This window comes from Myotis myotis, unplaced genomic scaffold, assembly GCF_014108235.1.
Source record: "Myotis myotis isolate mMyoMyo1 unplaced genomic scaffold, mMyoMyo1.p scaffold_m19_p_2, whole genome shotgun sequence".
Lineage (NCBI taxonomy): Eukaryota > Metazoa > Chordata > Mammalia > Chiroptera > Vespertilionidae > Myotis > Myotis myotis.
The window spans coordinates 26,660,504-26,672,671 of NW_023416324.1; the positions used below are offsets into that span (position 1 = coordinate 26,660,504).

Sequence of the window (12,168 nt, forward strand, 5' to 3'; positions counted from 1 at the left end):
CTCCACAGAAGCCACATGTGAACAAGGCCTTACTTTGGGCCTCATTATTATTCTACTCGCTGATAGTGCCAGTGTATTACTGCTGCTTTTCCTGTTCCTTTTCATCTTTTCCTTCACCTTCCTCTTGTTCTTGTCCCCCTTTCCCTCCTTTTTTTAAGTTTCACTATTTGACTACCGCCAGTGGGATGGTTCTCATGCTTCACTGAGAAATCTGCCAATTCCCTTCTAAATTATACAATCTAATAGCCCATTTGTAGCCAAATTTGCGTCCCTGTCCAGGAGAGAGAACATACATCACTTTGATTCTGTCCTTACAAAATCCTTTGGTTTCTGGGTGGGACAACTATAGTATTTTTTAAAAAATATTTTTATTGACTTCAGAGAAGAAGGGAGAGGGAGAGAGAGATAGAAACATCAATGATGAGAGAAAATCATTGATTGGCTGCCTCCCGCACGCCCCCCCCCCTCAGGAATTGAGCCTGCAACCCCAAAATGCACCCTGACAGGATCAAACCCGGGATCCTTCAGTCTGCAGGCCGACGCTTTATCCACTGAGCCAAACCGGCCAGGGCGAGAAAACTATAGTATTTAAAGGACGTTGAATTCTAACAACCTGGTTCTGGTTCTGTCACTCATTTTCTAGTGACCTTGATTAAGACACAACTTTTCTGGGCCTTTCTTCATAGGTAAAAATGGGGATAAATGTACTAGTCAATTAGCGATGAATAATAGGGTCACTAGGCAGCATTAAGGGTACATATGAAATTAGTATTCTTGGTCAGCACAAGTCAGTGACTTTTCTTCAGCAATGCTTTATCTCCTAGCTGCAAACTGTAAAGCACTGTATCAATTTTAAGTATCATTATTATTAGATTAGGTGGGGTCCCTCGCCCTGGCCTGTGATCAGGGCGATCAGGGCTGACAGGGGGTGAGGGGAGAGAGGGGAGGGTGAAGAGGGGAGGGGGAGGGGCTGCAGGACGGGGAGAGACCTCAGGAGGTTGGCCAGCTCCGGGAGGTTGGCTGTGGGAATACACTGATCACCAGGGGGCAGCTCCTGCATTGAGCATCTGCCCCCTGGTGGTCACTGCGCATCATAGTGACTGGTCATTCGGTTGCTTAGGCTTTTATATATACAGATGCCCCTGCCTCCTTATTTTCTTGCAACTTCTTCTGTATTAATTTCCAGTCCCAGCTCAGGCCCACATATGGTTTTTTCCATTCTTAATGCTCAGACTGTATTAAACAACCTAGTATCATTCACTGTATTTAACTTACAATGCCTCACAAATTTTATTTGTTTAGAAATGGCAAATATACCAGAAAACACAAAGTGTAGCTTCATGGTCTATTAAACAAAAACAAACAAACAAACAAACAAAAAAGCACCCTGCTACTCTAAGTATAGGTAGTTGTTAATAAATATTAATTATATCAGTTTTTAGTAACAACAGGGCAAAGCACTTTATTCAGGTTTTGTTTTCCTACTGTCATCTGAATTGCAGCCACTAAAAACTCATGACCATGTTATTGGAATAGGTACCTAAGAGGTTTCTATCTCTCTCATTTCTCCCCTTCAAATAGGTTCTCCACATCCCAGCCTGATCATTCATGAAATATTTATAGAGGATTTATTAAATTACTAAGTACAAAGTACAGACTAATTTGGGCAAAGATGTGAAAAAAATAGGTTATATTCACTGTTATAATGCTATACTGATGTGTAACAATTTTCGCTGTGTTGGTTTTCCATTGCCCATATTGTATATTCAACTTCAAATTCCTTAACCTGGCATTTAAGATTATCCATAATTTGGTTTTAAAAGACCTAATATTTACTTACCACTCTTTATAACTAGATTTTTTATTTTTAAAGATAAGCTTTTTTATTTTATTTATTTTACTGATTTTAGAGAAAGGGAGAGAGAGAAAGTGAGAGAGAGAGGTGAGAAACAGTGGCTGCCTCCTGCACTTGCCCCAACTGGACCCTGGGAATGTGACCTGACTGGGACTCAAACCTGCCACCTTTCGGCATACCAGACAATGCTGCAAACAACTGAGCCACACTGGCCAGGGCAACCAGATTTATTTTTAAGTTCCATGAAAATGTTTTGTATTTTCAGCTTTGGGGTTTTTGCTGAAGTTGTTCAATCCCATTAAAATTCCCTCCCTAAGCTTTTGACCTATTCCAATTCTCATCGTTCAAGATCTAGATGCAATAAGACTATACAGCCCTAACCGGTTCGGCTCAGTGGATAGAGCGAGCATCAGCCTGCGGACTGAAGGGTCGCAGGCTCAATTCCAGTCAAGGGCATATACTTTGGTTGCAGGTTCCCTGGCCCTGGTCGGGGTGCATGCAAGAGGCAATCAATCGATGTGTCTCTCTCACATCAATGTTTCTCTCTGTCTCTCCCTCTCCCTTCTACTCTCTCTAAAAATCAATGGAAAAATATCCTCAGGTGAGGATTAACAACAACAGCAAAAGACTATACACTAGCTTCCTCTCATGATTTCTTCTAAAAGGGATCTTTCTTCTAATTCCCCAAATAATTACTGCTTTTTCAAGTCACTTGACAATCTCTGAAGCTATTGCTTTTTTGTATTATTCTAGTCTTTTACTGTTATTTAATTTTTCATGTTTCATCTTATCTCGCTAACTAAATGTTAAACTATCAGAGGTGAGATTGTTTCTTGTTTGTTCTTTTATTTATTTTTTAGAGAGAGAGGGAGAAAGAAAAACATTGATTGGCGATCTACCCACTCCTGCACTCATTGGTGCACCCCAACTTGTGCCCTGACTGGGGATGGAACATGGATGATGCTCCAACCAACTGAGCCATTTGGCCAGGGCCAGGTTGTTTCTTGTTTAATGGTATTTTGGAAAAGATCTAGCAATCACTAGGAACACAAAATAAATGTTAACAAGATATTTAGATCTAAAAAGATTGATCAATAAGACCTAATATAAATGAGGAGATATACTATTTTTATGAAGACTCATTTATAAAGATTGTCGTTGCCCCCAAATTAATCTATAAATGTAATGCAATTCCAAGAAAAACCCCTGCAGGGCAGAGGATACATTATAGTGAAGGAATCGACTCAAATAGAAAAAGAGGTCCTCGCTCCGATGGAGTTGATAGTCAGGTGGGCAGCCTGACATTACACAAATATGTAAAAATGCGTGTACAACTTGTGATAAATAATATGAAGGTGTAGACGGCTGAGCCAAGTAAGAAAAAAACGGAAGACCCAATTTAGACCGGGGGCAGGGGATCTGAGAATTCTATCAAAAGCCACACACAGTGTTTTTGTTTCCTGGGTTGCGAGCTGCTAACCCCCCGGAGCCCCGCGCGGGTGCAGCCGCCGCGGCGGGGAGCTCTCGGCGCCCGGTCCCGGCTCCGGAGGGCCCGCCGGCCGGGTGCTGCATCGCTGGGGCGAGGAGAGGTTCATCGCTGGACTTGGCGAGGTTTCCCTGTCTGTTCCGGCCGCTCTCTGCCCGATCCCCCGCTCGGCGGACAGCCTCCTGCCTCTACCACCGACGCCTGCTTCGGAGTTTTCTTTCTTCCCGCGCCCGCCAGCCTTGAACTTCACGGGGGCGGCTCCTCGGACGCCTCGCGGCCCGACCATCTGCCTTTGGCCACACGGCGCCCCTCTCCCCGGCCGGGCGGCGGCTGGGTTGGGGTGCGAACGGGCGAGGGTGCCCGGCGCTCCCCGCCCCTCGGTGGCCGTCCGCCCCACGCGAGCGCTCGGCGCGCGCTCCGGGCCGTCTGCGCCTGGCGCGCGCCGTCGCCCGCGCTCGCTCCCGCCCCTCCTCGCGCCCGCGGCGGCCGGACAGCGCGCGCCGCTGCCCGAGGCTTCAGGCCGCCCCCGTCGGCCCTCGCGGCGGCGCGCCCCGGCCCGGCCCGGCCCCGGCAGCCCACTCGGGCCGGCCGGCCCGCGGGTTCGCTCGCCCCGCCCTCCCCCCGGCCCGGCGTCGCAGCTGGGCGCTTGCGCGGGGCGCGTGGCCGTGGCCGGGGTCTCCGCCGCAGCCGGTGCCGCCGCGGCCGCCTCAGTCAGTCAGTCAGTCCCCAGCAATGGCGGAAGGAGGGGAGCGAGAGGAGCTGCTCTCGCCGCCGCCCGTCTCTCCGGCCAAGCGCCTGTGCTCCTGGCCCAGCCCGCGGGCTCACCACCCTCGCGGGTCGCCCGGGACGGCCGGTGGCGGGGCGGGGGGCGGCGGCGGCGGCGGCCTGCCCCCCGGGGCCCGCCCCCACCTGCAGCCCGAGTCCTTGCTGGACTGCGCCGCCAAGACGGTGGCGGAAAAGTGGGCGTACGAGCGGGTGGAGGAGCGCTTCGAGCGGATCCCGGAGCCCGTGCAGCGCCGCATCGTCTACTGGTCCTTCCCGCGGAACGAGCGGGAGATCTGCATGTACTCCAGCTTCCAGCACCGCGGCGGCCCCGGCGCCGGCGCGGCGGGCGGCAGCGCCGCGGGGGCTTCGCCGGCTGAGGAGGGGCCGCCGCCACCCCCCGGGGCCGCCGCTCCGGCCGGCTCCGCCCCCGGGGCCGCCGCGGCCGGCACGTCCCCCGGACTCGGCTCTGCGGCCGGAGCCGCCGGCGAGGGGCTGCCGTTCCGCCGGGGCATCCGGCTGCTGGACAGCGGCTCCGTGGAGAACGTGCTGCAAGTCGGTAGGTGCTCGCCGGGATGGTGTCTGGTCCCGGCCTCTTCCTCCGCAGGTACCTTCTCCTCGCCCGAGCCCCGGCCCGGGCCCGCGGCTTTCGCCCAACTTCTGCTCCCTCCCCGCCCGGAACGGACGACCCGCATCCAAACTTTTCTAGGCTTTTCGGTCAGGTCCGCCGCTGCGCTCGCCCCGCACCGGCCCGCCATCCCGGTTTCGTTTCCTTTGAAGAGCGAATAGGTCTCTTCTACTCTTCCATTCTACACCCACACCAAAGGCAGAAAGGACGGGGAGGAATACCTTTTGGGATGTAATAATTTCTGGAATGCGTTCTTTACTAATTTAAGCTTATCGAGGAGGGAATTGTTAATGAATCTGGAGCAAGTGATCGTAATAGGGACTGTTTGAGGGACAGGCTGTCAGAGGCAGGTCTGTAGGTTTAGCAGATTGAAGCTGGGTATAATTAACTTTAACATTCGCGGGGGAGGGGAATCAACAAAAATACAGCGCATTTCAGGCAATTTCAATGTTCTTGCTTTAATATTTTTTCCTCCTGGACCAAATACCTGGGAGTCGAGGCTGCGGACTTAACAATAAGCGAAGATGCAACTGTGACAGCTTCGCTTCTCTGCACCCCCCACCCAAGGAGAAAAGCGCTGCACCATCCGGAGTGGGGGCGGGGTCCGTCTCCCTTGTCACATTGGGGTGAATCAAAAACTGGTCACGTTGGGTTTTTCAGATGCGTCTCATTTAACGAATCTTCCTATTTGCTTTTTGTTTGTGGGAAAATGAAAAATGATTTCTTTTTTGTTGTTGTTGTCTTTTTTACTCCTTCGGCGCTTCTAGTCAGTTTGTTAATCTTATTAAATATAAAAATATAGTAGTTCTGATTTCTGGAATGGTTAGGAAGAAAGGGGAAAAATGACATTGTTTAACATTGACTTGCTATGTGGAAAATTAAAGCACTGATTTTTTTTTTCTATTTGGATTATTAAAGCATTCTGGAAGTGCGCATTATCTTAATGCATTTTATTGTACGATATATGCTCATATTTATTGAAAAAATATTGATTTTTGAAAAGAGTTGGAGAGAGGTTGTTTTTATTTTTATTTATTTATTCATTTTTATATATCTTATTGATTTTTCACAGAGAGGAAGGGAGAGGGATACAGAGTTGGGAACATCGATGAGAGAGAAACATTGATCAGCTGACTCCTGCACACCCCCTACGAGGGATGTGCCCGCAACCAAGGTACATGCCCTTGACCGGAATCGAACCTGGGACCTTTCAGTCCGCAGGCTGAGGCTCTATCCACTGAGCCAAACCGGTTAGGGCGAGAGGTTGTTTTTAGAATTAAGCACAGGAACACACATAAACTCCAAACATCTAGATCTCTTCTGCACAGGTAAAATTAACATATTTGATTTTTTTTTTTTTTTTGAAGAGTAGTACATTGTGGTGTTTCATTTAAAGTAATCTATTTCTGGTTATTGAGAATCACTGAATCCTGTGTTTCTTTTTAAAACAACAGTATTCCACAATTTGTTTTGCAAATGGGAAATGTAAATTTATCTAAATTTATCCTGTGTCTGAATACAGTGACAGTGGATTGAGGAAGTTTTATTTGAAAAAGACTAGTCCTTTGTATATTTGTGTGTATTTTTTCTTCTTTTTTTTCTTTCTTTTTTATTTTGTGTGTATTTTTGAAAGAATGAATTGAGTAATCAGATAATTAAGATGTATAGCTTTAACACTGAAATACTAAAACATGAACATGAATATAGGCATTTCTCTATTAGTCTGTAAACTTTTTTCTTAGATCAGTTAACTTTTAAGATTCTTGTTTACAATATTTTAAATTGAAATGTGTCAATTTAAGTGGTCATTTTATAGTAAGAGATGGATTTGAAAGAATTTTCCAACTTGAGGGGACAAATGAGGTAGAGGAAAAGTTTTAAAGAGGTATATTTTGAAAGTGACTATAATGTTAAGTTCTAAATGAAATCAGATTTTGTGGATAATCCAGGTCATGTTTAAATCAGATATTTTTCTTTTATAATATGATAGCATGCTTATTAGGGGTAATGAGGTTTTGTATGAGAGTTTTGAGGACCAGAGAAAAGACACATAAGATTTTGGATTTCATAGACAAAGGCAGGTAGAAGAATGAATTAATCACTTTTAGGTATGTAATGCTATTTGAAAACCCTGAGCTATGTAATCTTTATTCTTCTGACCTTAATTTATGCTAATGAATGTGGAAGAAAGGATATGCCATTCTGTATCCTTATGAGTTCTGTATCAGGTATGAACCATCTTTTAATATGTAAAATTAGGGACTCATCCCTCATCTTTTAAATTTAAAATGTATGTGACTTAATCTAGAAGATAAATTTTATAAAAGTACTAGAGGCCTGGTGCATGAAATTCATGCATGGGTGTAGTCCCTAGGCCTGGCCGGTGATCAGAGCGTGAGCATCTGGTGTGGAAGAGCAGGTCCCAGCTGACCTCTGGGCCCTGGGCCGCATCTGGGCCCCTGGACCCCTGCATGCCCCCTCTGCCTCAGTCACGGTTCCCGAGTTCCCACGTGGAGAGGTGGTGAGTGCTGTCGGATGCCGCGGGCCGGGACTTAGCGTGGGCCTCTGGGCCACCCACTGGTGCTACATGGAAGCTGAGTGGATAGCACCCTCTCTCCTGGCTAGCCTCGCAGACCAGCTCCTCCACAAACCCATAAGGAACCCGACTGGCCCCTGCAGTCCCGGCTGCAGCCCGGCTCACTCAGAAGAGGCCGTGCAGGTGCTGGGTGGGCTCCTCATGGGTGCCCAGCACCGGAGCCCGGGGCTTCGGTGGCATGCAAGCCCTGGCGTCTCGGGGGAGGGTAGCAGGGGAAGTGAGAGGGAGCTTGGCAGACACCCCACATTCTCACTAAACCTCCATCCCCGTCACCCCTGCCCCCAGATAGTGGGTGAGAGGTTGCAGCCCCTCACCCGTGAGCTGTGGGAGGTTGGTCGCTGCCACCCACCCCCAGTTCCTGTCCCAGCCTGGGGCCCAGCCCCGATCTAGCGATCAGGGTCTGTCGGCCTGCTGGTTGCTGTCTGCGGGGCGATGGGTCGGGGCTGGCCACCCCCTCCCCCTCTGGCTCCCACAGTGCCTGGGAGCCAGGTAGTGGCCCTGCCCCCCACTGCCACTGCTGGTCACCGTCTGCAGGGCTATCTGGCCCCACTTGCACTGCCACCTGCTGCCAGTGCTGCATCACCGACGCCCGCCATGTTTTGTGCCGCCCTCTGGTGGTCAGTGCATGTCATAGTGAGCAGTTGAACTCCCAGTCTAGGGGACAATTTGCATATTAGGCTTTTATTATACAGGACTAGAGGCCCGGTGCACAAAAATTTGTGCACTTGGGGGGGAAGGGGGTCCCTCAACCTGGCCTGTGCCCTCTCGCAGTCTGGGACCCCTCGGGAGATAACGACCTGCTGGCTTAGGCCTGCTCCCAGGTGGCAGAGGGCAGGCCCAATCCCTAGGTGCAGCCCCTGGTCGGGCTCAGAGCAGGGCCGATTGAGGAGTTAGGGCACCGCCCCCTGTCATATACAGAGCAGGGCGATCGGGAGGTTGTGATTCCACCCTCAGTCACGCTCAGGGTAGGGCCAATTGGGGGGTTGGGGCACCATCCCCTGTCACACTCAAGGCAGGGTCAATGGGGAGGTTGCGGCGCTACCCCGTCATGCACAGAGCAGGGCCAATCAGGGGGTTGGGGCATTTCCCCCTGTCACTCACAGAGCAGGGCCCATCAGGGGGGTTGGGGCTCTGTACCCTGTCATGCACAGAGCAGGGTCAATCAGGGGGTTGGGGCGCAGCCCCCTGTCATTCACAGAGCAGGGCCCATCAGGGGGTTGGGGTGCCGCCACTCTCACACCCAGGGCAGGGCTGATGGGGAGGTTATGGCTCTACCCCATCACACACAGAGCAGGGCCCTTGGGGGGGGGGGTTGGGGCGCTGCACCCTGTCACACACAGAGCAGGGCCAATCAGGGGGTTGGGGCACCGCACCCTGTCACACACAGAGCCGCAGGGCGATCAGGGGGTTTGGGCGCTGCCCCCTGTCACGCTGATCCCGGTGCCGGGAGGCCTCGCGGCTCCGCTGATCCTGGTGCTGGGAGGCATATTACCCTTTTACTATATAGGGTAGAGGCCTGGTGCATGGGTGGGTGCCGGCTGGTTTGCCCTGAAGGGTGTCCTGGATCAGGGTGGGGGTCCCCACTGGGGTGCCTGGCCAGCCTGGGTGAGGGGATGATGGCTGTTTGCAGCTGGTCACACATCCTTCAGGGTGGGGGTCCCCACTGTGGTGCCTGGCCAGTCTGGGTGAGGGGATGATGGCTGTTTGCAGCTGGTCACACACCCTTCAGGGTGGGGGTCCCCACTGGGGTGCCTGGCCAGTCTGGGTGAGGGGCTGAGGGCTGTTTTCAGGCTGGGGGTGACTGAAGCTCCCAACCGCTCCTTTTTTTCTTGTTTTTTCTTTTTTATTCTGGGCCAGCTTTAGCTTTGAGGCTTGGCTCTAGCTCTTAGGCCTTCGTTGCTGAAAGTAGGTTTCTGGCCTTTGCTTACAATGTTGCGATCCTGCTGGCTGAAGCCGGGCAGGTTTCTGGGGTTTTGTTTAGCTTCTATGTTTGTTACATAGTTGCTTGCAGCTCAGAGGCCTGCAGCGGCAGGCAGGGAACATTGGAGTCTTCCGTCACTGAAGCAAGCAAGCCTCATGTTAGTTTCAAGCTGCCTGGCTGCCGGACGCCATCTTGGCTGACAGTTAATTTTTATATTGCCCTGATTAGCCAATGGGAAGGGTAGCGGTCATACGCCAATTACCATGTTTCTCTTTTATTAGATAGGATAGGATTGCCAAAAGATGAGTGAGAAAGTAATTTAGAAAGCAGAATAGTTATCATGTTCTTCAGTTTATAACTTCACTTCAGACTCAATTTAATTACTAATGAGTGGTGCTAATTAAAAATTCTACATATTTCCTTACTATTTCCAAGCCATAGTTATAACCTCAGAATTGGGAAGTTAGTGAAGACTGATGCTTTAGGAAGGAAGGGGAGAAAGGGTATTTCTATAACAACATTTTTTAAAAGAAAAGATTCCTAAAGGGATTTAAATAAAGAAAACAGAAAGACTTTACAATAAAAACAAATAAGTAAATCATAAAAATAAAAAAAATGGCAAACACAAAACAAAAATTTTGAAGGAAAATGAATTAGACAATAAAAACTTTTTTAAAAAGGAGGTATATTAAATTCAGTAACTTGTCATTACTTAAAAAATAAAATTTTTTTTTTCAGAGAGGAAGGGAGAGGGAGAGAGATTGAAACATCAATGATGAGAGAGAATCATTGATCCGCTGCCTCCTGCACGCCTCCTGCTGGGGATTGAGCCCACAACCCAGGCATGTGCCCTTGACCGGAATTGAACCCAGGACCCTTCAGCCAGCAGGCCATGCTGTATCAACTGAGCCAAACTGGCTAAGGCACTTGTGATTATTTTTCACATGGAATGTGGTAATGGGAATCATGGACTGACTGAAAAGCAAGTACTCTGTAGAAAACATCAGATTTTTGAATCAGAATGAAAACTTTCCCAGCTTGATGTAAACAAATGAGAGAACTATATAGGTTGTTAAGCTCAAAGGATACATTTCTTTTACATAACAGTGTTGAATCAGAGGTATTATTCCTTTTGTTTTGTTTTTATTGTTCCTTTTTAAAGGGAACAGTTGTAAATTAGTCTTTTCATAGACATCTGTAATTTTGAAGCTGTGCGAATAGACTTAGAGCAGTGGTTCTCAACCTTCTGGCCCTTTAAATACAGTTCCTCATGTTGTGACCCAACCATAAAATTATTTTCGTTGCTACTTCATAACTGTAATGGTGCTACTGTTATGAATAGTAATGTAAATATCTGATATGCAGGATGGTCTTAGGCGACCCCTGTGAAAGGGTTGTTCGACTGCCAAAGGGGTTGCGACCCACAAGTTGAGAACCGCTGACTTAGAGTCTGATGATCTCTTAGTATTATGAAGGTAATGAAGTTCAAATGCTCTAAGCATCTGAATTTTTAAACTGTTTTTTTTTAAATTAAATCTTTATTGTTCAGATTATTACATTTGTTCCTCTTTTCTCCCCCCCACAATTCCCCTCCTCCCAGTTCCCACCCCACCCTCCGCCCTCACTCCCCACCCACTGTCCTCATCCATAGGTGCACTATTTTTGTCCAGTCTCTTCCCGCATCTCCCACACCCCTTTCCCCCCCAAGAATGGTCAGTCCATTCCCTTTCTATGTCCCTGATTCTATTATAATCACCAGTTCATTCTGTTCATCAGATTATTTATTCACTTGATTCTTAGATTCATTTGTTGATAGATGCATATTTGTTGTTCATAATTTGTATCTTTACCTTTTTCTTCCTCTTCCTCTTCTTAAAGGATACCTTTCAGGATTTCATATAATCCTGGTTTGGTGGTGATGAACTCCTTTAGCTTTTTCTTATCTGTGAAGCTCTTTATCTGACCTTCAATTCTGAATGATAGCTTTGCTGGATAAAGTAATCTTGGTTGTAGGTTCTTGGTATTCATCACTTTGAATATTTCTTGCCACTCCCTTCTGGCCTGCAAAGTTTCTGTTGAGAAATCAGCTGACAGTCGTATGGGTATTCCCTTGTAGGTAACTGAGTTTCTTTCTCTTGCTGTTTTTAAGATTCTCTCTTTATCTTTTGCTCTTGGCATTTTAATTATGATGTGTCTTGGTGTGGTCCTCTTTGGATTCCTTTTTTTGGGGGTTCTCCGCGCTTCTTGGACCTGTAAGTCCATTTCTTTCACCAGGTGGGGGAAGTTTTCTGTCATTATTCCTTCAAATAGGTTTTCAATATCTTGCTCTCTCTCATCTTCTGGCACCCCTATAATTCTGATGTTGGTACGCTTGAAGCTGTCCCAGAGGCTCCTTACACTATCCTCGCATTTTTGGATTCTTTTTTCATTTTGCTTTTCCGGTTGGGTGTTTTTTGCTTCCTCGCATTTCAAATCATTGACTTGATTCTTGCGCTCCTCTGGTCTGCTGTCGGGAGTCTGTATAATATTCGTTATTTCAGTCCGTGTATGCTTAATTTCTAATTGGTTCCCCAATATAAGATCGAGGGTCTCATTAGTTTTCTTGTAGATCTCATTAAGTTTATCGGCAGCTTCTAAACAGTTCTTGAGAGACCTTAAAAGTGTGGTTCTGAACTCTATATCTTCCATTGACAATTTTGTCCTGTTTCTTTGTCTCCGCATTTTGTTATGCTTCCTTGGTGCACCCCCTAGTGGTCTTTGTGCACAGTCTTATAGTTAAATCTTGATTGTTGTAGCTAATACCAGGGAGGGTTTGACCTCCAGGCCAAGTGGCTATGAGAATCAGCTGTGTCTGCAGTGAGAGAACTTCTGTCCTCTAGGGAGGTGCTAATCTAGCCTTTGCCTGAGGCTATCCGGCAAA

At 48.1% G+C, this 12,168-nt stretch overlaps 1 protein-coding gene across 1 annotated transcript in view; it reads left to right on the forward strand.

Annotated features, from left to right (window-relative positions):
- The first annotated feature begins 3,939 nt into the window (after nt 1–3,939).
- The window catches only part of ZSWIM5 (zinc finger SWIM-type containing 5), a 109,833-nt gene continuing 101,604 nt past the window's right edge, over nt 3,940–12,168 (forward strand). The window contains exon 1 of the mRNA XM_036352468.1: nt 3,940–4,662. Coding sequence (XP_036208361.1) covers nt 4,074–4,662 — 589 coding nt within the window. The 5' untranslated portion in view covers nt 3,940–4,073. The remainder of the gene's footprint in view (nt 4,663–12,168) is intronic.